This window comes from Amblyomma americanum, chromosome 11 (genome assembly GCF_052857255.1).
Source record: "Amblyomma americanum isolate KBUSLIRL-KWMA chromosome 11, ASM5285725v1, whole genome shotgun sequence".
NCBI lineage: Eukaryota > Metazoa > Arthropoda > Arachnida > Ixodida > Ixodidae > Amblyomma > Amblyomma americanum.
Genome location: NC_135507.1, coordinates 20,790,798 through 20,816,745, shown reverse-complemented (window position 1 = coordinate 20,816,745; position 25,948 = coordinate 20,790,798). Strand labels below are relative to the sequence as shown.

The 25,948-nt window shown below is 45.2% G+C and overlaps 2 protein-coding genes across 3 annotated transcripts; one reads left to right on the top strand and one right to left on the bottom strand.

The window, feature by feature from the left end:
- Positions 1-1,102: 1,102 nt before the first annotated feature.
- On the top strand, positions 1,103-13,496 carry Hacd1 (3-hydroxyacyl-CoA dehydratase 1). Its single transcript, XM_077644296.1, has 7 exons — positions 1,103-1,345; positions 4,232-4,349; positions 5,157-5,264; positions 6,288-6,409; positions 10,164-10,203; positions 10,823-10,961; positions 13,253-13,496. The coding sequence occupies exons 1-7, from the start codon at positions 1,242-1,244 to the stop codon at positions 13,330-13,332; spliced, it is 711 nt and encodes a 236-aa protein (XP_077500422.1). The 5' UTR covers positions 1,103-1,241; the 3' UTR covers positions 13,333-13,496.
- A 335-nt stretch (positions 13,497-13,831) lies between these two features.
- On the bottom strand, positions 13,832-25,822 carry LOC144111141 (ribosome production factor 1). Of its 2 annotated transcripts, XM_077644295.1 has the most exons (9): positions 25,688-25,822; positions 25,074-25,130; positions 24,905-24,985; positions 24,710-24,805; positions 23,469-23,622; positions 21,237-21,319; positions 19,916-20,094; positions 16,056-16,182; positions 13,832-14,759 (listed from the first exon to the last, which is right to left on the bottom strand). In XM_077644295.1, exons 1-9 carry the CDS (start codon positions 25,799-25,801, stop codon positions 14,718-14,720), a joined length of 933 nt encoding a protein of 310 aa, XP_077500421.1. In that variant the 5' UTR covers positions 25,802-25,822; the 3' UTR covers positions 13,832-14,717. The 2 variants fall into 2 exon arrangements, with proteins under 2 accessions (XP_077500421.1, XP_077500420.1); XM_077644294.1 differs by having other exon boundaries at positions 14,568-14,759; positions 24,710-24,985.
- Positions 25,823-25,948: the final 126 nt, after the last annotated feature.

The following is a 25,948-nucleotide window of genomic DNA, read 5'->3' as shown; positions in this document are numbered from 1 at the left end:
GAACCGCGCCGTAAGGGAAGGGATGAAGGAGGTAGTGAAAGAAGAAAGAGAAATAGGTGCCGTAGTGGAGGGCTCCGGAATAATTTCGACCACCTGGGGATCTTTAACGTGCACTGACATCGCACAGCACACGGGCGCCTTAGCGTTTTCCTCCATAAAAACGCAGCCGCCGCGGTCGGGTTCGAACCCGGGAACTCCGGATCAGTAGTCGAGCGCCCTAACCACTGAGCCACTGCGGCGGGGCAAGAGGGATTAGCGACGAAGCTGTTATCGCTGTGAAGCGGGGGGCAGGGCGCCGCCATGTTTGTCAACGCCAGGTACGCAAGCAACGCCAAGACCGCAACGTAAAAATCCGAATCTCACGTACGCACGTGAGACTCGCGCATACCCTTTGCGTTCTGCGCATGCGCACTGGTCACCCGTAAGAGCTCTACGTACGTGAAGCCTCTACGTACGTGAAACTAAAACTGTCTATTATTCCGGAGTCATCCACTACGGCACCTCTTTCTTCCTGTCTTCTTTCAGTCCCTCCTTTATCCCTTCCCTTACGGCGCGTTCAGGTGTCCGCCGAGATGTGAGACAGATACTGCACCATTTCCTTTCCCTAAAAACCAATTTTCATTTTTTTTTCCCGTATCCAAAAACGCGTGTAGCAAGCTGCTCGCAGTGTGAACTCTTTGAACTCCGCTAAAACATTTCTGACAATAAATCCCAATCTTGCACTGTACACTTGTACGAACGAGGTATATTTAGCCCGTCAGAACTTTTCACCGCGGAGTGCAGGCGTTTGAAGTTTCCTTCGGATTACCACGGTTAGAGTGGGCCACCTACCACGGTGGTAGGGTGGCTAAATTTAACGGTGGTGAGCGAGCGGGCACAAAATGGCGCGTGGCTCTGTGAGGCCGTGCTCTGCTCATTAGGGTGTTCCAAAACCAGTTTCTTGTTCGGACCGGAGAAGCTCTGCGACCTTCCTTGCGTAAAACGAAGGCAAATAGAAACCGGTTCGTCTTGAACGAAGGTAACGAAGGCGTTACGTGACGTCGGTTTGTTGCCGTTTTTCCCTCACTTTGTTTAGAGGACGCCCGAGTCGACCGCATGCCAAGCCAAGCCAGAGAGGCGACTTGAGTAGCGCCGGGCAGCTGGGTGCTTCGAAGCTGAGCGCCAAGTTAAACCACTACCATTCGGCGTATTTTTGCTTAGCAACTTCATCAGTGGTCTAACGCTTGATTGCGTCCACGCAAATGTCTCGACCGGCGACGCAAAGCGCTGCTGCAAAGCCCAAGCGTGGGCCTGGTGAAGCCGGAAAGTTGTACTTGGCAGCGTACAACTTCTTCCAGTGTGCAGGGTGAGCTTTCACTTGATTTCCTACTTCTAAGAGCGATCGAGACGTCAGCTTTAGTGCATGTCGAGGGAGGTTGATTGTCACTTATACCCTTCAAACTGAGGCGCCCGTCGTGTCCAAAAAACTCGGGGTCTAATGCAACGAGCGCGACTTTACGCAGTGGTGCGATCGCGTTTGTTGGCGTGACTTTTGTGGCATTTGCCGATGGCGTGACCTGGGTTAAACTGGCGTTTCTGGGCTATTCCTTACGACTACGAACTACGCCTGCGAAAAACACCTTGAGGAAGGCAAAAGTCTGCGATTCGCGATAAGAGCTTTTCCTTCCCCGTACGAAAGCGCCTCGCTTCCGAGCTCCCTACTGTAATCTGTGTGCTCAGACTCTTGATGCACGGCCGATCGATGTTTATCGCTCTTACTAATATGGTAGACTTGCCGCGAACGGATATCAGGATTTTGAGTACCCGGGTCTTTTCTGCACAACGCCGAGAATATTCTAGTAAGTTTTGATGTCCGCTGTCACCTGTTGCGGTCGACGCTTTACTCTAAAGATCGGATTCTTTTTTGTTTAGTATGTTCTTCAAAATTCTATTTTCTATCGCGTGAGGCACTCCGTCGCCCGATTCGAAGCGGTGTAAGGACAGGGCTTTTCCTAATTCTTTGGCTCTCCAGTTCTCGAAACTTGAGAGAGTTGAAAACAGCGGCCGCGTAGCGACCTTGCTCGGCGTGAAATTCCCACGGACGCCATGCTGAACCTCCTCACCTGGCGTACACTTTTCGTGCTCCTCCTAGGAGGAAAAAAAGCGAATGCGCTCATAATTGTACTACTTACTCCAAGCACTGCGACCTCGCGTGGCTCGGTGTTCTCCGCATGCCCTAACATTGTGGTGTACGCGCTGGGCGTCGTACTTTCCTGGAAGTTTCGTTGGTTTCATGGTTGCCGGGAGTGGCCGCTGCCCTTCTTTGCTTGCTTTTCTGTCGTGTCGCTACTCCGATCAGCTTAATCGCGTCCCTTCGGGCGTTGCCTTGGAGATAGCGTCAGCTTTGCGAGGAAGATAAGTTCTGGGTGTTATCTCCATCGCCATCGTCGGTCTTCGAGGGTGATATTGGAGGGAACCTTCATTGAGATTTGATCGCTAGTTCGGATCGCGGCCACACCAAGCATACTCGGTACCTCAGGGAAATGCATAGTGATAGTTGGATTATGTCAACAGTTTGCTCCAATTCCTCTCTTGCTACCGCTTAACGAGGGAAGCAAACGTCTGACGACGTTGGAACGGCTTATAACATTATGTTGGGGCAGCTAAACTGGAAAACTGCCCTGAAGTGGATACGGGCATTTAAGGACGCAGGCCAAGGCCAATAATGGGCGAAAAAGAAACAACGAATGATACCAAAGCTCACTAACTGCACAGATTAGAAAGAAAGCCTTACACGCGAGATTTTCCACCCTTGATGCTATTGGTGAGCACTAGCAAAATACGGAAAGGGACGAGCGAAGCGCTTCATCCTGTGTGTTCGTCCCTTTCCGTATTTTGCTAGTGCTCACCGATACCCTCAAGGATGTATTTCCAACTAGCCCCAGTAGTAGCTCTTTTGAGATTTTCCAGGACTTGCTCGGTGCTGTAAACCGCAGCGGAGGTGACATTCGAAGTTTATCAAGGAAACACTAATTTTATCCAAAAGAATGATTGGTAACAGGCTGGCATACAAGCTGCCTAGTGATACGTTGTCATCACTGCTCTTGTGGACTCGTCAGTAAATACTCCGTCAGTTGCTTTGAATTTGGAAGTGATAGCATTTACTGCAGGGAGCAGACATGCATATGTAAGAACTCATGAGAGAGTTCATTATTTCATTCAGGCTTGCAGTGGCACATTTTTCTATTTGTCTACAGTACACATTATGATGAAATAAAAAGGACCCTTATGCACACATTTTGAACTGCACTTGCACACCAACTGTCAACACTCTTGATGCACTTTTCATTTTTACGGTGGAATCTCGCTTAGTCAAACTGATGCAATGGTCACATCAGCATCAGTGTACTAAAAAGGCTCACCTTAATGTGAACTCCATACAATATAAAAAAATTCTCAGACCTCTTCGATTTTGGATTGTCAAGAGCCGATTGTGTACCCTCAGTAAAACCTCAGTACAGGATTGCTAGCTTAGGCGGAAATATAGTTCAAACTGCGAAAGCTCATCTCATTTTCTCATGGTCAAGTGTGCAGGCGAGGACAGAAGCAAAAACAGTGCACCCAGCTACCACACATGCATTGAGCAGCAACACCATCATTATCGTGTACCGAATTGTGTCCATCACTGTGCAAAAGCCTCTCCCAACAACTGCCGTTATTCTTGCTTTTTTGTCAGCTGCAGAAGCGTTAATGCATCGAATTTCCTGAGCTCATCACTGCATTTGACGCATTTTCCCTCTGCTGGTATCCACTCTAGACCACTTCTTGCAAGTCATGTCCTCCCTTGTGTCCGTAGTTCCATAGTTTTGCTGGGCAACATGTGAATTCACTTACAGTAAGGCAGCGCGTTCCATTTACTTCTGTGTGGAGCTGCACATGACACTGCAAGTACAATGCAGTCTTCCAGGTGTCTAGTTGTGTGCCCATTATTGATTTTCTTTTCATTGATTCAGGCTTTATAAATAACCAACTGTCAGACTATGTGTGGTGGCCAGAAATCAGTGGAGCAGGGCATCTAGACTCCGTGAAAAAGTCGTGTAGCATATGTTTGCACCGAAGGTATGGGACACGCTCTGAACTTCATCTAGCTGACTGACTTAATGTAGAGTGATGTTTCATTGTGGAAAGTGCTGCGCATCCTCAGGTGTCCCCTTTGGAGAGAGAATGTTGAATGTGTCCTTGCACCTGGCAGGTGGGGCTACATCCTGTTCTGCACACTCCAGTACCTGCTCCACAAGAAGACCCTCAAGGGTCTCTGGACCGAGGTGTCATGCACCACTGAAATCTTCCAGACATTGGCACTTCTCGAGGTGGGCAACCCTGCTACGTGTCACGGGCATGGTTTTTTGCAAAACTGTGCTCTTCTCACTTTTTTGTGCCGCTGTTATGGTAAGGCCAATAAAAGAAGGTTGTGGCTATAAAAAAAAGTTCATGGTTTCAAGAACTGCACCCTTGTATGTTTGTATAAACTGTTTGGAAGACATTTTCTTTCCCATTTCAACTGTATGTAGTGCAACCCGCGATATATTAGTGGCGTGGGTGACGTCTTCTGTTGACCTCAACCTAGTCTGTGTGCAGTGCACTGCAGAGGTCAGGTGGTCATTTCCTGCTGGGATTTGAGGTGGTTTAAATGCAGTGAGGATTATAATATATTCCATGAAGATGTCTGTAATTTGACAGGCGCTGGTAATTTGACATCGTAACAAGGCATGACTCCCATTGAGGCACTCTTGTCCGCTGAATTCTGTGCATCAGTTTTTGTGCGCAATCATTTCAAACAAATTGGAACACGAATCCAGGAACTGATGCCACATTGAATTGAACTGACTTAATTCAACAAAAGCAGTTGTATATCTGGTGTGCAAGTCAAAGCAGTAGCTGACCACGCCATTGCACACTTGCTGCAGCTTTCATTTGAGTACAGCGGACTGTACACTGCACATTTTTTATTCATGCGCTATAATTGCTACTGCCATATTGCCACACTTATTATTTAAAGGTATCAAATGAAGAAAAAAGAAGAAACTGGCACAAGAGATACTCTGGCTTGTCCTTCTTATTAATTGCACGTGAAGAACAGCCTAAAGCCCATTGTGCATTGTCCTCTTCCGGCACAGGTGGTCCATTGTGTGGTTGGCCTGGTGTCCAGCAATGCCTTCCTGACACTCATCCAGATTCTGTCGCGGCTCATGGTCGTCTGGGGCATTCTTGTGCCCGTGCCTGAGGTGTGTGCACGCTTCTAGTTTTTCCTGCTTCCCTGTGATGTGTGGCATCTGTGTTGAGGGAAAAAGACTGCTCTCCAGCTGTACATGGTCCTAAATCAAACTACTACTCTGCAGAAAAAAAAAGTCTCACATTGCTAACATTTTGAAATTATTTGTGTAATTAAAAAGTAAATATTCATTGTAACCTTACTGTGAGCTGTATGCGGCTTTTAGTGTGGAAGCACTACTTCATGATGTCTAACCGGTGCACCGAGTTTATTATGTGAAGCTTCACCTTGAGGGTGACCTTGGCCAAGCCTGGCATAACAAGAGCCCATGCAGAAATGCTACGAATCCATGCTACGACTGGGATTCGAACCCGTGGCGGCGCAAACAGATTAGCTTCGCTGGCCACTACAAGAGAGCACTATGCTATGTTGCACTTTATCATGCCTCATGTTAAACTGCAACACACATTCGCGCTGTGCATTGCACATTGTCGTCTTAATCAAGTAATACTGCTATCAAACTAATATTGTCTCCAGGTGTGCCGGCAACCCAGCAAAGCAAAATGACGAGACAACCAGGCTAAACACATGGTTTCGCACATCTACTCGGTTTAGCTATGTTAGAACCCTGCCACATTTTTTTTTTTATATTCTGAGAAAGAGTGGTTTTTGCCTATGATCGCTAAATAATATAATTGAATTTCTTCTTTCATGCTGTTTCGGTTTCATCAACCGAACGATGGCTGTGACGTGTAGTTGATGTATAGGTCTTTGTGACGCACAAAAAAAAGGCAATGTAAATGTTGGTACATAGTTTTAACTCACTACAGCCTTCTTCAATAGCTTGAATTACAACAATCTACGTATCAGCAAAAATCCGTTGCAAAAATTATCAGTGGTGGCGACATTTGTTTTTAATTTTTTGACCTCTTCCAGTATAGAAAAGCTTGATTTTCAGTGAAAGCACTGTCTTTGTTTTGATGCATTTGCTTGTGATGTGGTAAACCTGGCTGATGTGCCTTGCCACCATGTGCAGTCCCAGGACCAGTATGGCATTGTGATGCTGCTGGTTGCCTGGTGCCTGGCCGAGATCACCAGATATGCATTCTACGGGACCAGCCTGTACAACTCATGCCCCTATCTGCTGGCCTGGTGCAGGTGAGCGTAGATTCTGTTTTTGTTGTTCTCAGAGTGGAATCCATGGATCCAGCTACTCAAAAATATTACTGTATTTACCAAAGCTCTCGCTCTGCAGTGAAGCTGCCCTACCCTGAACCTTGCCCACCGAAGGGCTTGCACGTTTTGAGCACTGGCTTAAGGCAATCAGTTCTGCAACATAATAGCTCTGTGCATCAATGAGATAACACTATCATATCAAGAAACAAACACTTGCCAAAGTACAACAAAAAATGTAAAAGCATTGACGTTTTTTCACCACTACGGGTGCCTTGTTCACAACATGATAAAAATGAGATGGGTTGCTGCTTATGTAGAAAAAGCGTTACGTACCCTGCGGACGTATATCTCGGGTAGATTGCCCCGTGTTCTGTTAAACGCTTGGCTTGTCATTTGTATGTGAAGGGGTTCCTTGAGCAGGCAAGTAGATAAAGATTTTTCCTTTTCAAGTATGCGCACGGCATCCCAGTCAATCAAGTTGCCCGTGTTTTGGTAGTGTTCAGTGAGAGCATTAGAGAAGTTACTTTTTCGTTCCCGACGTCATGGTGGTGTTCTTTGAAACGTCTCTTGAAGTCCCCTGTTTTGCCTATATAGCCTGCACATCATTTGCAGGGGATTTTATTAACGATCCCAGGGCAGCTTGTCTTTTCAAGCGGGTCCTTTACCCGTACCAGATGGTTTCTTAGCTTGCTGGATGGGACATGGGCAACTTAGATGTCGTAGTCGGCTAATATACGGCACAATGTCTTGTTGACACTAGGGGCATATGGGATGGCTGCATGCGTTTTCTTTTTGGCTGGAGGGGCCGCAGCGCGTCGTTCTTGTCACTGTAGTACTTGACACTGGTGTCTGTTTATTGACAGCTCCTTTCTTATATGGCGGACTTCACGAGTTCTTTTGCATGGGCTTGAACAAAGCTTGAACGCCCGATTGTAAAACACCACAGCAACTGAGCGTTTCTGCCCTGTTGGGTGCACAGAAAGAAAATTCAGGTACCTCCCTGTGTGGGTGAGCTTCCTGTACACGCTCGTCGTGATGCTGTTTACTGTTCACTTGATGAGGACATCGAGGAAACGGAGGTGCCCATTGTTCTCTTCTTCCATAGTGAATTGTATGCTTTCTTGAAACGAGTTCAGGTGCTGTAGATACGTCAATGCTTTTACGTCAATGTTTCCGTTGAACACTCATCAATCAGGTACCAAAATGAATGAATATAACAATTAGGCAGTATGTTAGTGCATATAAATCAAACAAGGTCAGTCTGTGGTTGGGATTATGTGCTAATGTATGAAAGGTCTTGGACATATTAGTTGCTAAAAACTGTTCATTTACAAACGTTAAAACTCGGTTTTCATTTGTTGTACAAATGGACAATGTATGAAACTACTTGAGATACAGTTGAACTTGCTTTAAAAGGATATGTGTAATAAAAGGGGATATGCCAAATTCCGCGTGTTTTCCTGCCTAACAATGTTGCCCAATACAAGATGGTTGACCATGCGTTTTTAGCTCAACCAAAGAAAGGAGGACGTTTTTTTTTTGTTTGATTCTTCCAGAATTACGTTTCTTACATTCTATCCACACCCTTAGCGCTTGTCCTGTAGCCCACGCATTTTCTTTTATAGAGTCGGCCATCTTGTGTTTAGCAACATAGTTATGTGGGAAAGCACACTTGCGGAATTTTGAATATCAGAAAGCGTTCGGTGTTTGCCGTCATCTCGGTGACCCATGCAATTTGTGTGGCTCGATGCGTTTTGTTGATCGAGGTTACTTCATTAAAAGGGCAATGAAACGGAATACTAAGTTCAGCTTTATTGAGAGATCAGTGTCCCAAGATTCAGTGTGTTAGTTTTACCAAGAAAAGACTAGCCACACTCCTTGAGAATTCTGGTAACGGCGCCCGGTCACACAGATCCTTCATTGGCCATGATTGGATCATTGCTTTCCCGTGTAGCATTATTTTGGTGGGTACAGGAAGCTAAACTGAAATAGCTGCATGGTGAGTGCTTTCGAAATCAGAGAATGTGACACGTGGCGTGCTACGCACGCTGCACAGTTAAAGGGACTATGCAATAAATTAATTGAGATTACATAAAGCAGACGAGAGATAGGCATTTCATCACTCGTCACCCCAACGTTAGGATTTTTAAGCTAGCATCAATAACAACGAAGATATAGACGATTAAAAATTACGCTCCTCCTCTCCCCCCTCAACTCGTACACGCGGGGCACCAGACAAAAATAAGAAAACAGGTCTGGGACTGGGCCCCGCCTTTGAATACGTCATCAGATGACGTTCGCTTTGCAACTTCCGGTTGTCGCTCCTAGCCCCCCAGCAGCAGCGTCGGCGGCGTGGCGGCATCTCTCCGGTCTCTCATCGCCTTCCTGGATTGCGGCGCGTGTCGGGTTTCTCTGCTTGTCGTCTGTTGTAGTTAGCAGTAATAAACCCGGACCTCGAGGTGCGACTGCTAGCTCTTACGGCCGTGATGGGCATCGAGCCCTATGCGTGCCCACGAAGAGCTGTGCGAGTGGCTCCGGAACTCCCGACAGAATGAGGCGGCAGAGGAAAATTGAAACCATATGCGCGAAGGCAATGCCCTGGCCCGCGCGGCGGCACGAGCAGAAGATTTTCACGGCTACCGGAAGTGCGCCCGTAATGTCGTGGCTGCCGTGGCTCCAGCGAATGACAGTGTGTGGTGGCCTGGCGACGTCATGGTACAGTGACGTCTTTCTTCCACGATTTTAGTTCCAAAATCGGTCACTACGAGCACACCAATCGGCCTGTGAATTTTAAAAAACACGTTTTTTTTTTTAATTTATAATAAATTGCCGGCTCAGTTCCGAAGACTTATGCTTGGTGTGAATGCTCATTAGCATCATTTCTAAACATAGAAAACATTTACAAGCGACTTTGAATTCTTTGCATAGTCCCTTTAACCTGTGTGAAGCCATTAGGTGCAGCAACTTCAGAAGTGCAAGCCAGGTACAAGCTCTGGGTAATTCGTGCTCTTCCTTGATGGCGAGGCCAATATGAATGTGAAGGATGACAAACTGGGCTTCAAAGCAGCGTGTTATGCCGACGCCATCTGTTGATAAGCGTTGTAACAAATGTTCGTGTGTTCGGTGGGGAATGTTTTTTTTCTATGGTTGGTTGATTCACCTTTTTGTCCGGTTTGCTGGAAGCATGATGTTGCAATGCTGGTACTTCTAGGCATTATAAAATGGAGTAAGAATTCGGGGGCCTTCATTTGTGGTTTGCCAATTTTTTGTGCAGAAAAAAAAAATGTTGGAAGCATTCCCTTACTTCCAGCATTTCTTCATAGCGTTCCTCCTAGAGATCCGCTTACGGGAATGCTTCCAGCATTCCATACAGAAGCATTCGCTTCAGCCTAGCACAGCTTATTGCTTTCATTGGTTTTTTTGAACAGGGCAAACTGTAATTACTGTCTGTGCAGAAAACGTTTATTTTTTAAACCAGTAATTTTGGATTAAATAACAGGTAGCATGCAACGCCAACTTTGTGGTCCCACTAATCTACACTGCCTATGTGCAGGAAAATGACTGCAAGGCATTATGGGAATGGGATTTCTTCGTAACAAGCCAGTGAGCTCCAAGCACTGCAAAAAGGCTTTTTTGTACATGTGGGCTACAGTGGTGGCAGCGAATTCCAGCAAAATGCTGATACTGTTCTTGACGCTCATTTTTGCCTGCACTGTCCATCTGTGCGAACCCGCAGGTACTCCTTCTTCCTGGTGCTGTACCCAACAGGCGTGTCGGTAAGCATGTCCAGAGCTGTGTGCATCATACATTTTCGTAACAGGAAGCCTCGCCCAATTTATTACTTTTTTTCAGTTTGCACGGAAGATTTTGCTCAGGCGTCATGTTTTTTATGTAGAGGCAAATATTTTTTTGGTAAAAGCAAGAGGCTGTCGACCAGGACATCACTGTCTGGTCTGTTAGGTTTCCTTGGGGAAATAAAATGTTACATGCTTCTGTTATTTGCCGAGACAGAACAGTGTAGCTTTGTGCAACTCATTTGTAGCACGCAAATACACTACCAGTCTCAATTTGCATACCATCGAGAGCTTTTTAGAATTTGCCTTAATCTTTTTGTGTATTGATACCTCAGGTAAAAATGCTAAATTTTCAGGAAAACAAGTGTGTGTAAGGAATCAATGCTACATTAACATCAGAGGCTTCGCCAGAATGTTAATTGCAAGAGTACGTTCTACACAACTTTAGTATTGGCCACAAGTAGTGCAATAAATTCTGCATTACATTCTTGTTGGCTCAGTTGTCTGTCAGTGTTAGACACGCAAGCTGTGGTGGTGCAAACGCAGCGCGAATCTGCCCTTCATGACCATAGGCCACCTGTGCCCTCCTTTTGCCCTACAGGGGGAGATTGTGTCAATGGTGGCCGCCCTGCCGTACATCCGCCAGCGCGGGCTGTTTACATTCCCACTGCCCAACTGGCTGAACTTCTCCTTCGACTACCACACTTTCGTCATCCTGGTCATTGCGTCCTATGTGCCATGTGAGTTCATGCTGTTGAGCTGTGCACGTGCAGAGAAGTTTTAATTAAGGGCAGGGACACAGGAGTACAGTTGGCGACACAGATGTGTGAACCCCATGTGACAAACCATTGAACCCATACTTTCATTAGGAAAGCAGGCGTTACGGATGTGAATGAACAACTTTTGTTGCTTATACCCCTGTCACACGGGACGTTGAATGTCATTCGCAGCGAATGACATTACGTTTGAATGGCGTTTTTTTCGCTGCTACACGGGCACAGTCAATGACATTCACAGCTAACGACATTCGCCCATTGAATGAGTTTCCCGAACTCATGCAAGCGCGACCTGTGTAATCTCGACGACAGCGGCTTGGCGAAAAATTACAAAACTGATTAGTGAGAACAAAACGTATTCAAAGAACACTATTTTAATTGCTGCAATGAACTTTTGAATCATTTTTTGATGTAAAATAAGGTATTTGAAGCGATTTGCGCAACTACACTCTTGTTCCCAGTCGCCGCCAGTTACGGTAGAGACGGCTGCGTTTGTTTACAAACCGTCCTCCATCTTGCCTGAGTAGCTTGGTCGTCACTCCATTTGCCTTCAGTGCTCGCAATGGAAAACAACTCTGCAGCTTCGCCAGCCCAGCAGAAGGCGTGTGAACAAGCAATGTTCGCTTGCACTGTTGCTCATCAGCGACTGTCAAGAATTCGGCACCAATTTCGCAGCCCTGCAGAGTGCCGACAGCGGGAGGAAGGGCGGGCGGCATGTACGGGAGGGATCGTGAGCGGCTTTGAGCCTGTCTTGCTTTGGATATTTCAGTGGATTGCTTGTTGACTATTGCTGCCGCAAGGCGTTGCAAAAAATTTTTAAAGAGTCTATTAATGTGTAACAGTGTGATACTAGCAATAAACATAAAATATGTGTATGAATAACATGATTTGTAACGTTCTGCTGTCATAGCAGTTAGCCGATGGACATCGCCATCATTTGCAAATGCCGTTTTGTGTACCCGTGTAGAACGGGAACGCCAGCAGGCAATGACATTCGTTGTGAATGTCATTCGCTGCGAATGACATTCAACGTCCCGTGTGACAGGGGTATTAGTTGATCAAGAGCTTGGCTATATGGGCATGTTTTGTTAGCTAAAAGAACACATGCAGCCTAGCACTGGTTTCTTCTGAAGAACTATGATACACAGCTGCAAGTTTCTGCTTATATACATGTTCACCTGTGGGGCCTTACTTTTGTTATAATGCTGTTCTCAAGTTTTATAGCGTGACAAACTGACTAACAGATGAACAAGCTTAAAGCATCTGTCTACTCTTTCAGAGCTGCTAGCCTTACTGGCCTTCCATTTAAGCTGTCAGAGGCTAGGTGTTTTTTGTGAAGGCTGCTCACAGTCTCCATGTTGTGTCCAGTTAAAGCAGGCCGGTAGTAATTAATGGCTGCTTACAATGCATTGAAAGGTATAGACAAAAAACTTTGAAACAAAATGGCATGTAGATTTTAGTGCAAAACTGGCCAACGCCCAAAACATCTTAGGCTTAGCTACAGTCAGCTTCCTTTGATCATTTGCAAACAGCCTGTCTTATTAGTTTGCTAGTACTATGGCCCCCACTCACCGATTTCACCAGTATCTGTCTGGCTCCACCGGTTACCCAAGGGAGCCATCTAGGTCACGTGACCTTGTGGAGTCATCCTAATCTCCCCACCGGATAGTGAGCAAACTGCCCACTGTGGCAGTTAAATTAATGATTGATCGCTTGGGAAGAGCAACCCGAGCCGTACAAGGCCCATCGCTTGGAGCACCTGCTCTGAAGCCTGGGTGACCTTGAAAACTGAGTCATTAACGAAAACCGAAGTGCTAGCGCACCGAATTCACATTTGGCCTACCATTCTAAATCGGCCATCGTATATTTATCACCTCTAGGAAAAGGCAATGGATATTTGTGCTAACTTCTAGGCAGGGTTGACTTGCAAACTGTCAGTGTCAGATGAAATGCATACGGGATGGTTCAAGTGTGGACAGCAATGCGAGAAGATTCGAACTGAGGGAGATTAAATGATTGCACGTTTAGCATGTCAAATGCGATGATCACTCTTTGAAGACGACCACAAATTGTTTCTTCGTGTCTGGTTATTACCTGTGTATTTTAACATTTTTAGTTGATGCTTGTAGGAATTGCGACGTGCACTGTACAGAAGAGCAAGTTGATTCCAATAGTCCCGACTATGTGCAATTCTGTGTTTAAATTGCATGAATTAAACTTTTTAAAATTTTCTTTTCCCCTTTTGGTCTTTTCAGTCTTTCCCCAGCTCTTTGGCCACCTGCTGAAGCAGCGGAAGCGCTTCCTGGCACCTGCAGACGACTCCAAGCGGAAGTAAGGCCTAGCCAAAAGAGCTTGTGGGCAAGCGGCAAGACATTAAACCACCTTCGTGACAATCACAATCAGCTGCTCATGGCCATCGTTGGAAGAGAGCCACTTGTTGTGCAGTGCTCTTTTGGATGAAGCCGGAAGGGCCAGCACAAAAGAAGTGCATTACATACAAGCAGAAAAAACACAAAAAGTGCTGGCCCTTAGACAAGCACCAACTGAGTGCGTCCTCTGCTTGTGTGCTTTATTCCTTTTGAGCTGTTCCAATAAGCACCAACAAACTTGAGTAAGGTGCGCCAGTGATAAACTGCCGTGGAACATTCCAGGTGTTACATATGGTGTGTTTGGGTGTCTTATGTGTTGGATGCTGCTTATGGGGAGGTTTATACAGTTAAGGAAGCACAGCTCTGTATGCCACATGGTGGTTTGTGGGCCATTTCACTGGAAGCAGTTGTTTGGTCTGTGTTTGTCACTGTCCATTGCATTTTAAAATAAAGACTGACAAGAAGTGATCCTCCAAAATATTTTTTTTCTTTCCTCCATATGGTGAAGCCTGGGCTGCATTCCAGGTCAATCTGCTTTCAGCCATGGGACATCAATGCACAAAGGTGGCAGACTGGGCATGTTGGTGATTCATAATGGAAATGTACAGCGCAAATACAGACAGGGACACAAGCAAGAATGACATGGAACACACGAGCGCTCGTGTGTTCCATGTCATTCTTGCTTGTGTCCCTGTCTGTATTTGCGCTGTACATTTCTATAATAAATCAATGCACAGCACCAGAAACTCTATGGCAGTGCCAAAGATAGATTAGAGCCATGGTGGCCAAAATGACTACTGCCTCCATGTACCTGTCACATATTTGTAGTGATGCTAATATTTTCTATGATGGATAATTTTGCACACTACATAAAGCCTGCACTTCTCAGTTTCCATGTGCAATTGCTTTCTGCGTGATGTTACCAAGTCTAATTTCAGATTTAAACTGTGCGAGAGATGAGGACAAGGAAAGACCAACACATGCGCTTTAGTGTTACAGTGCCTGTGTTGGGTTTCCTTGTCCTCATCTTTCGTGCTGTTTAAACCTGCAATAACGCACCTTACCACCTTGTCCGATTATCTCTTTGCCTGCATTACCCAGTTGCATGCTTGTGCAAATGGGTAGTTTGTGCTCCTTCGTATTTTACTCCATGCAGAGGGTCACAAAAGTTCCTTTTTGTGACAGTCTGATCTAATACAAGGTGCCATTGGATGCTCTGTAGCCAATCAGCTAGACTGCTACTGTCTGCCGAAGGAGACCAACTCCCTCAGCGACTTGGAACATGACCCCGGGTTGAGGCAAGTGACGACAACGCTGATGATGATGACACCTGTGCTCTCGCTGCTTCGCTTCACAGGAAGAACCGTCTGCGGCTGGTCTCCATCTCGTGCCTCTGCGCAAAGCACCAACAAGCAACGTTAGTCAGCCTGAATCCAGTACACTATAGAGAAAGCTAATGGCTGACCAGCACTTATCATCGTGGAGGCAACGAACATCTCCTGAGATGATGGACTTTAAAGGCATGGAGCAAACATGGTCCGTCCCCACCGAAAATGCCAGCTGCACAACAATCTCGGCACTCGGTGCATTCTGAAAGGGCTTTTAAATGACGGAAAATGTTGCCAACTCTGCTCCTATCACACGATGCAAAAAAGGCATCTCCACTTTAACATGGTTGTGATCTCGTATGACTCCTGTACGGCTGACACTGCAACAAGCTTTGGAAAACTTGACATAAGGGGTAGGCAACACTACTCTAAAGAGTGATTATTATGGAACATGGTACCAGTGCAAGAGACAAGGACAAGGGGAGAAGACAACATGAACGCCGGTCTCTTGCGCTGGTACCATGTTCCATAATAATGCAAATAACCAACTAGCCCAGCTGTCTACTCTTATCTAAAAAGTGAACTTCTGAACCGCTTGCTCGATTTCACTGAAACTTGTAGGGCTGTTTTATACCACTACTGGGAATTCTCTGCCAAGTTTCATTCTGCTAAGGGAGAGGGGGTGGGGGTGGGGGGGCTTTCCTTCTTGAACTCTGCAGCACTGAAAATAAAGTGGGGTGATTTTCAATCTTGTATTTTTCTCATTTAGTGTGTTTTCACTAATCTGTCAGCTTTGGAAAACTATCGTTCCAACATTACTTGATATTATCAGTATTGTAGCAGGCTTTCAGGAATGAACTTTTGCGAGGAACACAACAGTGCACTTGGTTTGTCTATTTTTTTTTTTCATATTAAACGAGTTTAAAAAAAATTGGTGGAAATGAAAAACCAATTTTTTTTACAATACTATAGCGATACTAAGCAAAATAAATTCACAGTTGCGTGCCCTGGACATTCCTAAGACCACATAATACAAATAATTGGGAAAATTACCCTTCTTTCCGAACAATTGCTCTCCTAAGCAAGCGTATTCACCCTTGTCATAAATGTTGCATAACGTGCTTTGTAATGAAATTTGCAAGGATAGTCCCAACAGTGATACAAACCAGCCCTGCAAGTTGCAATCAAACCGAGCAAGTGGTTCAAGTTTTGATCGTGAAGATTCAGAGAAAGCTGTGTAGTTTCCCATTGTAGCCGTATGACTAAGCTCGAGAGGATGCGAATGGGTAAATCGCTTCTCTCAAACGAAATCCACTACTCCAGTGACACGGTGTAGCACGCGTGACGGGGAGGTGGCTCACCTTCAGCACCCACTCGTATTCACCAAACTTGGAGTCGAAGGTGCCCTTCTGGAGGCTCTTGAGGCGTAGCGTGAACCGGGGCCCAATCTCCTGGATGCTCACCTTCTCCGCATTGCGGAACTCGTACCTGCAGCAGCAGGCGGAAGCAGCAGACAATTTTGTACACCAGGCTGCACTCCACCAATGGCAACAATTGTAAATTAAATCGCAAGTTTGGCTTGGTTTATGGGGGTTTAACGTCCCAAAGCGACTCAGGCTATGAGAGACTCCGTAGTGAAGGGCTCCGGAAATTTCAACCACCTGGGGGTCTTTAACGTGCACTGACATCGCACAGTACACAGGCCTCTAGAATTTCGCCTCCATCGAAATTTGACCGCCGCGGCCGGGATCGAACCCACGTCTTTTGGGCCAGCAGCCGAGCACCGTAACCACTCTGCCACCGCGGCAGCTAAATCGCAAGCGAAGGTTTGGAAGCATAAATAATTTATACCACCGCCCACCAAAGAGACCATTATGAATAATGCATATCGAAGACGTCTGACTGTTCCTCGCAAGGCCTAAATTGTTTTCAGATGGCAAAGCTTTCAATGAAAGTACAAAAAAACAGTCATACCTTAATGAATGTTCAAGGTAATGCAGACAAAGCTTCTTTGCCTCTGCATTTTATGCAAACGCCCCTTTCCTGTTCAACTGTGCCACAGGCAGCAATATACATAGAACCCTTCATTTGGGGGCCAAACTGGATTTTAGCCGCTGCACCCCGAACACAAAAAAAAAACGGGTTAAATCCAATTTTCCCCCAAAAATGCCCATTCTAGAGTATGCGCAAGGGAGAGGGAATAAGGGGCGCGTTAAGGTATACATATATATGAAAGGGCAAAAGAACGTACGTTTTCCTATACAAAGATGAAGACATTGCATGAAAATTAGCGGATATTCTCTGCATATTCCAGAGGAGTGTTCGCTCGATTGGTGATATTAAGCCTATCTTAAGGGGAAATTCCGGCGGTTTTTTGAACATTTTGAATTAATAATCACATCACATTCTTTAAAGTACCCTCTCTCCGGTGCAAAAACTGTTTTTTGAAAACACTGAGTAGACGTATTTTACAACCACAGAAACCAGGAAACCAAAACTGGGTTTTGGCCAAACTATGATGTCACGACATACCAACCTACGACGTCACGGATACTGTCCCACAACATATCGGTGCGTCGACCGACTAAACTGACGACTGTAATAGACAGAATGGGTCATTATTTGTCTGAAGTGACTAAAAACAAGCGCAAAAGTTTGCCTTCAGCACACGCACAGCGAATATTAGCGAGCGTGCCAACCTGTAACATCACACATGCAAGGTTGCCCATAGAAATCTCCCCGACTGAGGGCATGAAGTGGAGAATTTGAGAATTCATTTGTGCTGAAACAGGATGTCGCCTCGTTGTGAAATTTGGAACAAATGACCAGAAAACTACGGTGAACTTACTGTGAAAATTTTGGTAAAAAGCGTGGAGGTACAAAAAGCGCCGGAGTTCCTCTTTAACACCCGTTATTCATGCTGCGACTTAACTTGAGGATAGCTTCAACAAGTAACTTTCAGAGGTGAGAAGACAAAACATGGGTACTGACCAGGCATATATTTGGCGTCAGGTATCAAATGCTATCCATACTAACAAAGTTCTGCTACAAGGCTCTCGCTTGTTTAAAAACAAGGCAGCCAGGTCTTGCACGCAATGCGAAGTGCTGCATAGGGGATTGACAGTTTACACAACGAAATAAATGTAGTAGAGAAGAAAAATTTGAATTTGGTGGACATTTTTTTTTCTGCTGAACCTGTAATTTCCATGTTGGTTCTGAGATATTGAGCAAAAGAATGGGACATTTTGAGTCCCACATAAAAACAAGTGCTCAGAGCAAATTTTCTTTTGCTGCAAAAAAAGCACCTGAAAAAACCCGATTTAGACATATTTTTGTTCAACAAACCGATCTGTACCCAAATTGGTACTAACATCTTAGTCCGAGTTTTACCCCGCAAATTCCGGAAAAAAAACCCCCTAAAAATGAAGGGCCCTAAATATACATACAATATTGGAAAAAAATTAGAGGATGACTGAATAGATAATTTATTGGGGCAAATTAGTCACCATACGATGCTTTACATTGATGTACCACTGCTTCTCGCATACTGTCATTACCTAAGCAGCACATTTTGTTTTGCTATGCCAATGTACCTATGCCATGCACTGTAGATGGCACATGCACTACTGTATTCAGGCTGGAATTTGCCCTCCCTCAGTTCATACATCCTTGCAGAAGGGCAACTATGGCGCTCCTTTGTCTGCCAAGTTAATACAGAGCACAGCTTTCAACAATGCAAAAACTAAACCACAATTGCAGTGATATGTCACGAATAACTTTGGCGTGCTACCTAAATGCACAATAAAAACATGCGACTCTCCAAATTCATGATCATTTATGCTTTAGTTTCATACTTTGGTATTTCTACATAAATGAAATCAACAGTACATTCATATGCAACTAACATAGTAGGACTTGAAATGTTTTTTCTTGCATTTGTATGATACTTTGTGCATTTCTCCTATTTTGTGCCAAGATGCAAAGTTCATATCACTTCTTGTAAACTGCGATATCTCATAACCTGAGCTCATTAGTTCCTGGTCTGTTTTGCTGTACTTACCATTAAGCTTTTGATTTCTAACCTACTTGACACAAACTTTTGCATTTGAGGACCCCCTTTACACATTGTATATCTTGAAGCCAGGAAGGTATATGTAAATAAATGCATAAACATGCGACATTCTCCTGCTGCCATTTTTGCTTGCTTGTTCACCCTGCCACAGTTCCGAGTCATTCATCTCAGTAACTGTATAATTTAGACCTTTTTGTCTCATGCACGTGTGTATATTCATGGTTTGCCTTTTTCCTGTATTACGCCCCCTTACAGCAATGACCTGCATGTGAATTCAGTGGTACAAAAAAACAAAACATGTAACACCAAAGGAGTATGACCACATCCATAACCACTCAGTCACTACTGCCCAGTCCTTTCTTGCTGCTCTCCTAAATGATATACAGTGAAACCTCGTTAATTCGCAATCACTGGAGCCGCGAAAAATACTCGAATTGAACGGGTCTTCGAATTGGCCAAGCACACCAGGTGAAAAAAAAATTAATCGCAGGTTTGTGCTACATTTATTGGATGAACTCTGCAATAAAATAATCAGAAAATATGACAACCTAACTCCTAACCATGGCACACAACACGAAGAAATGGCGTAGACCAGAGTAGTGCACGTGGTCGACCCACTGCATGCACGAAGCAAGAACGGTTGCGCCATGGGAAACACACTAATACTGCTGGCGGTGGGGGTGCTTCAATGCTAGCTCTGCTAGACACTCCCTTGACGAAGCAGCAACAGCAAGTGACACTAAAACCAGCATCCCTTGTTGCGTTGGAGTGCAGCCAGTCTTCTCCTCTGCAGGAGCATGCTTTGGCAGTACGCAAACCCTATTTGTGCTAGGAGTACTGAGGCTGCGGTGCTTCATCTACCCCAAGCACCAGCATCGCTCTGTGGCATTGTCTTGCAGTTCCTAAGGGTCACCGCTTCACAGGATTTTTGGCAAAATCAGGATCAATAAATGGAATCAATCAGATTGGCCGCTGGTTTGAATTACCCCACGTCAGAATTCACATTAGAAACTAAGGGACTGCAGAAATTATTCTAATTATATGGGATTTCGAATTAACAGTCTTTGAATTACTGAGGTTTTACTATATACCGCAAGAATCAGCACCTCATCCACAGACTAATACCACTCGTTGCCCAGAGAAACTGACCTGTGGTGCCGAAAGAAGATGTAATCCCGCTGATTGTGGAAGGTAACGACCCGCCGTCCCTGGAACTGGGGGTCATAGTGGAACAGCGACGCCAGCATGCGTGCCACCGAGTGGCCCAGCCGGGTGTTGAAGTTGTTCAGGATCACCTCGGGACGGTGCACGCTGTATGCAGCACGACCCTGCACCAATGCGCAACCCCGCCGAGTGAAAAGACGACCACTGAAGGATCACAACTTAAGTCATCTGATGCAAGACAACGAATGCACACATCGCAAGCAACTGTCCAACGAACACAACATATATACCGTATAAACGCCTGCAAGGGCCGCACCCTGTTTTCCAGAAGGAAATATTAGAAAAAATAATATCCATGCAAGGGTCGCACCCAAACTTCAAACAGGACCCAGTGGAAGTAGCCTTCGAAATACACGCGCCGTGGCCGCCAAGATCAGCTTCGGCTGCGAGCAATGGCGCGCTTCATCGTGGAGGCAACACATGCGCACAGGAGCTTCCAGGAGCCGCCCACGGATGGTGCCAGATGCTGCGACTCATAGTCATCATCGTCAACTTTTTGGACCGCTGCCGGCTTCCGCCAGCTCACGCTATCCACAACGGCAGCAGTATCACCAGCTCCAGCATTTTGTGGCTGTCGAAGGCACGGGAGTTGTGGTTCACTGTAGTTGTGGCTTTCTCGTGCTGCCACCAAGCATTGTAGCTTTAGCAGTTTCAGCATGATAGGCAAGCACCTTAATAGCTACACGGCTGGGAGTTTGCTGTCGAACACGGCAAGCGTGCGGCGCGCAGAAAATTCGACGAGGCCGAGAAGTGCGTCCGATGACAGCGCAACCAAAAGGATGCATTGAGGAAAACAAGCTGCAAAAAGCACGCTTTCCCAGGCAAGCCATGGAAGTTTCCCGAACTGGAAGAAGAGCTGCTCTGCTAAGTGATGGAAGCGCGGAACAACGGCTACGCATTGACAGCGGACGTGCTGCGCGACTTCTTGTGGGATGAGCGTGCACCGGAGCACAGCACTAGCTCGGAGTCGGAATAGAATAAATGCCGCTGATTTCCTGAATGGTGAGTTTTTACTTTCGAAAAAAGTTTTTTCTTTGCAAATTGCGTGTACGGTCTGCACCCCGAAAACTGGCCCTCAAATCTGGAAAAAAAAGTGCGGCCCTTACACACATTTATACGGTAATGTTGAGCAGGTATTTCTAAAAGGTAACAGGTTACCTTCGGTAACCATGTCCATGTACAGTATTTACATGATTGTAAGTCGACTCGAATGTAAGTCGGCCCTCCCCATCACATTTCCACTGACCTTTATGTCTTTGCAGAATCTCACGCTGCTGATCCTGAAGTAGGCAGTGGGTCCATCTGGCAGGTGTGTCAACAGAAGTCCATCTGGAAGTCAAGAAGTGAGCCCAGCCAGAGTCAAGCTGATGGAAAAGTGCACAGCCGGCCTACTAACCTCCTACAACATATGAACACTGCCGCAAAATACAGTCTTTGTCAAAAGTAAAGAGACCATGAGGTTTCCTTCTGAGCCATGGTGTGCAGCTGGACTGTCAGGGTTCCAAATCTCTTCAGGCTGACCGGAACTCTTGTCCTCACTGCACAGCCTAGATGCTCCTCCCTTGGCCCCTTTACTTTTGAGAAAGGCTGTACATGCATCCACAGTTCTGGCCAGAATAATACGGAGCATGTTTTCGCGATCGAACTCCTCTTCGCCTTTACCTAGGAAAAATTGGAAATTTATACAGACGTTAACACATACCACTGGTGTACTCACATATGAACCCAAGAAACCACCATATTTTCTCTATGTAACGCGTGAGAAATTTTCAAAATCCGAAGCACGCTCCACAATATTTTGGCAACACCTGCAGTAGGGCACAGCTGGTTTCTCATGAAAGGATGTAGTGCCAAATGGTCCATGTCCAGAGCCCACGGCAGAAAAAGGTCCTTGACTACCAACATGATACAATAATCCAGAGTGCTGAGCATTATATAATGGCAACACATTCCAGAGAACAGCATGCAGCTAGGGACATGAAGTACAGCTACGCCATTAAGGCACTAGCTTAGAGAACATGCACAAATCTCAAACAATCTTATCAGACTTCTTACTTACTTCTCTTCCTTCATATAGAAGGGGTCAAAACACCGGCTAAAGGGACATTAAGATTAAAGTACTAAGTCCGTATAAATTGAGAGATTAGTGTCCTAAGATTTAAAAAATCTAATTTCACTGAGGATAGAGCTTGGAAAAACCAGAATAACCTAAAAGCAAGACTGTAGTGACGCCCTCCAACAATTCCAGTAACTGCGCCTGGCTGAGAGATTTTTTTTGCCAGCCATGATTGCCGCAAGCCTGCTGTGCGAAATGCTATTGTGATGCATAAAGTACCGTCAAAATAGGAAAGCGGCGTAGTGAGTGCTGTTGAGATATGAGAATGGTAAATGGCTTGCTCTGCATGCCGTGACGGTGGCCTACATAAAACCCTACAGTTCAGAGACTTCAAAAGTGCAGGCCAAGCACAAACTTTAGAGTTGTTCATGCTGTTTGTGAACAGCGAAGCCGCAACGGCTTGAGGAAATGCCTACAAAGCATGACGGGTGGTAAAGTGGGCTTCACAGTAAACAGTCACTTGATTGGCAGGTCAAGTAGGTTTTTTTTTTGTTAATTTTCTCAGACTCACTGAAAAAGCTCTAAGGAAGACATCACAACAATAATGCAATGCCTCCTGCACTCCATGGCGGAGGACATCGCAGACTTTGCAATTTCCTCAGCAATGCAGTCTCCTTTACAGAAAGAAAAAAAATGCTGGCAGAAAAGCTACTAATTAGTCTAGCGTAGGCTCTCATTTGCGGTGAGATATCCCTTCAGTTTCCTTTCATGAAGGTTTTGCATTTACACACTGCCCGAGAAAAACCCAAGTGACAAAGAATCTGAAAAATCAAGTCCATCATAGAAAATTCTGGAAGTTCCTAAAAGTCCCTCATATGCACACCCTTGGCCCACAAGCTAATTATAGGTAGAAAATCTCCCTTTGCCATGAGATATCAATGCTACTGGGACACTTCAAGCTGCACCACATGATGCTTTTACAATATGTGCACACTCCAGGGATGAAATGGTAACCTTTCTATAAGTAAGCTACCACTTCGCCTCCCATGAATATCAGTACAAACGACTGAAGAACACCAAGCACATTAGTATACTCTGATGAACTGCCCTGCCAACCGAACACAGCCCGAAAAATTAACCTCTAGGCTTAGAAAATCTAAAAGCAAATTATGAGAGAGCATCAATAAATTAAGCCAGTATTTTTCTTTTCTTTGGAGAAAGACATGAACAACAGAGCTGCACCTCAGAAATTGTATTCGTCACACTTACAGAAATACTGTTAGCAACTGAACACCTGGGCAACATTTCACTTACTCTATAAAAATCCCAGAATATTCAAAATTTCTGCCACTGGACACAATAAGGCTAAAGTTTTGTCTAAGTTTTCAAAGATTTCACAGGATCATGAGCCACTCAACTCACTTGGGTGTCTGCGATCTTCATTTATGACTGCGATGTCTGAATACCCGCGTTCAATAGCCTGCTCGACTGTCTTTTTGACCCGCGAGCGGTTCCGCCACCGGAACTCTGCGTTGGGTATGCTCTGCTTGAGTTCACGGCAGAACCTGATGGTGCGCTGCAACAGATGTGAGAGGATCTTGTAACAAAGACTGGCCACGAACAGGATATTTCTGACTCAAACACTGGGATATATTAGTACACAAACACTGAAAATTTTCACATTTTTTATTTTAAGTTCTTCCATTAGTGTCCTAAAGCCTCATTCCAAAATATAAACTTACCTCAAGCATGCAATGCACCAAAGAAATACATGGCATGTTGAACATAAACCCTGAGTAGGTACTAAATTCTTCTTTGAGCGCAACTATAGTTAGCAGGTACCAGAATCACACAAACAGGATTTGACTTCAAGATTCAGGATGCTGTCTTAAATCAGGACAAAAGCCAAACGAAGTTAGCACAAAACGCAATTGCAGCGCCAAATATGTTTGCAGTGCAGAGGCACTGGAAGTGATTGATCTTTTTCTCCCATTTTCAGTCTAACTTTTCTCGTGTACATTTTTCTGACTTGGTAGACAATAAAATGAAGTGGGAAGGACATTGCTATTCAAACCCACTACGAAATTCAGACTCCCTAAACATGTAAAATAACACAGTAAGTAGTTAAAGTGCTCAGCCTTTTAGTTATGTACGATTATGCTGTGGGAGGGGAGATGTTTTAAAATTTTGATATTTTTAGAAACATGTCACGAATACACAGAAAAAAATTTCCATTCTTCAAGGCGATTAACTATGCAATTTCTCTCAGGCCCTCATGTGTTATCTGGCACTGTTTCAGATTGTAAATAATACTTCTTTTGACTGATTATGTAAACAAATAAGCACATTTTAAGTCCTTTAAAAGAACTGTTCTTGCAAAACGCACACAAACAAAACACACTCATCAGAGCTTTGCAAGATCCACCATAAAATGGAGACACTTCAATATTAAACAGTATTTTCTGAATTCATTTCACATGTCTAACTTGACATGGATTTACAGCTTGCCGGCAAGGGTCCCAAACATAAGCACCAGCCATTTACAGCATAATACATTTCAACAGTGACCGAACTGGACACCGAACAAATTTCGTGCCCACATGCAATAACTGTGACTGACGAAACAGATTCACCAGATCTTGAAGAATCCTCCACAAACTCACCGTGTGTGGATTGTCACTTGTGGTGATGAGCAGCTTAGGTGTGTACTCCTTTCTGAAATAGGCAGCCATTTCGTCCATTGCTTCGTCGAGCTGAACCTGCAGAAGAGGGCGAAAGTCGCAGGTGTCAGTGTTCGCCTCGCAAACAGCAAAGGCCGCACAAGGTCTTCCACACAGCACACCGGTGAACAAGCTTACCTCCTCGTCATCTGGTTGAACCATGGTGTCATCTGGTTCCCTGGTGTTTTCAATCGTACGCGGCACTTGCTTTGGGGGTGCCTGCACAGCACAGCCGAAGAAAGTGTGTGATGCCATAACCGCCGACATCACAGCAGTTACATTACAAAACAAGAAACGATGCACTTACATCTTCGCCAAGGGCTTCGGCCTCCTTGCGACGTTTACGCTGGGCTTGGCGCTTGAGCTGCAATGTTTAGGATATTTATAACTGTACACGTAAATCAAAAGAAAAAAAACTGCGCGACAAACGCGACATACAAGATGACGCTCATGACGTCTAGTAACCAGACCCATGCGTTAACACGTCACTGAGTTGGAAAGGCGCCACGACTTCCCACGGCCTGAGTTTGCTTTACTGCTTTACGGCCACGACTGTTGTTAGGCTCAGCATATCAAGCGATAATAACACGTGTGCCACAGCACGGGGAACGCAAATAACCGAGCAGTGTTCACGTAAGCACACGTTTGCTGCCAGCGATGGTGCCCGAATCGGGACTCATGAGATTGACACATTCTCTGCTTAATGTCGTATGAAAACCTTATTCCGCTTCGTGAATAGCGTAGGTCACATAAGGCTATGTTATCTGAATGGTGCACCCTGCTGACAATGCCAGAAAGTAGCCGTCGAATGACATCCAAACGGAGTTAATTCAAACGCGGCAGGCTAGCCACGTGTATTAAGCAGTCGTGACTGGGCTTACGACGAAAGCCAAAGTGAAAGGAATTGAGCGCAGTGCTTGCCTTTTGCTTGGCTCGCTTGAGCTTCAAATACTCCTCGAGCCTTCTTTGCTTGTTCTTGATCTGTGAGATGTTTCGCTTGTGCACAGGCGCATCTTCAACGCTTTCGTCCGCCATGGTGCTTTTCTTCTACTTATTTATTGTGGATGCATGTAAGTATATAAGAGGCTTTGATGAATGATTAAGGCATTGCTGTTTGTATTAGAAGGCAGCTTGCGCCACCTAGCCTATGCTTTTCTCTTAGTTATTTTTTCTTTCCTTCTG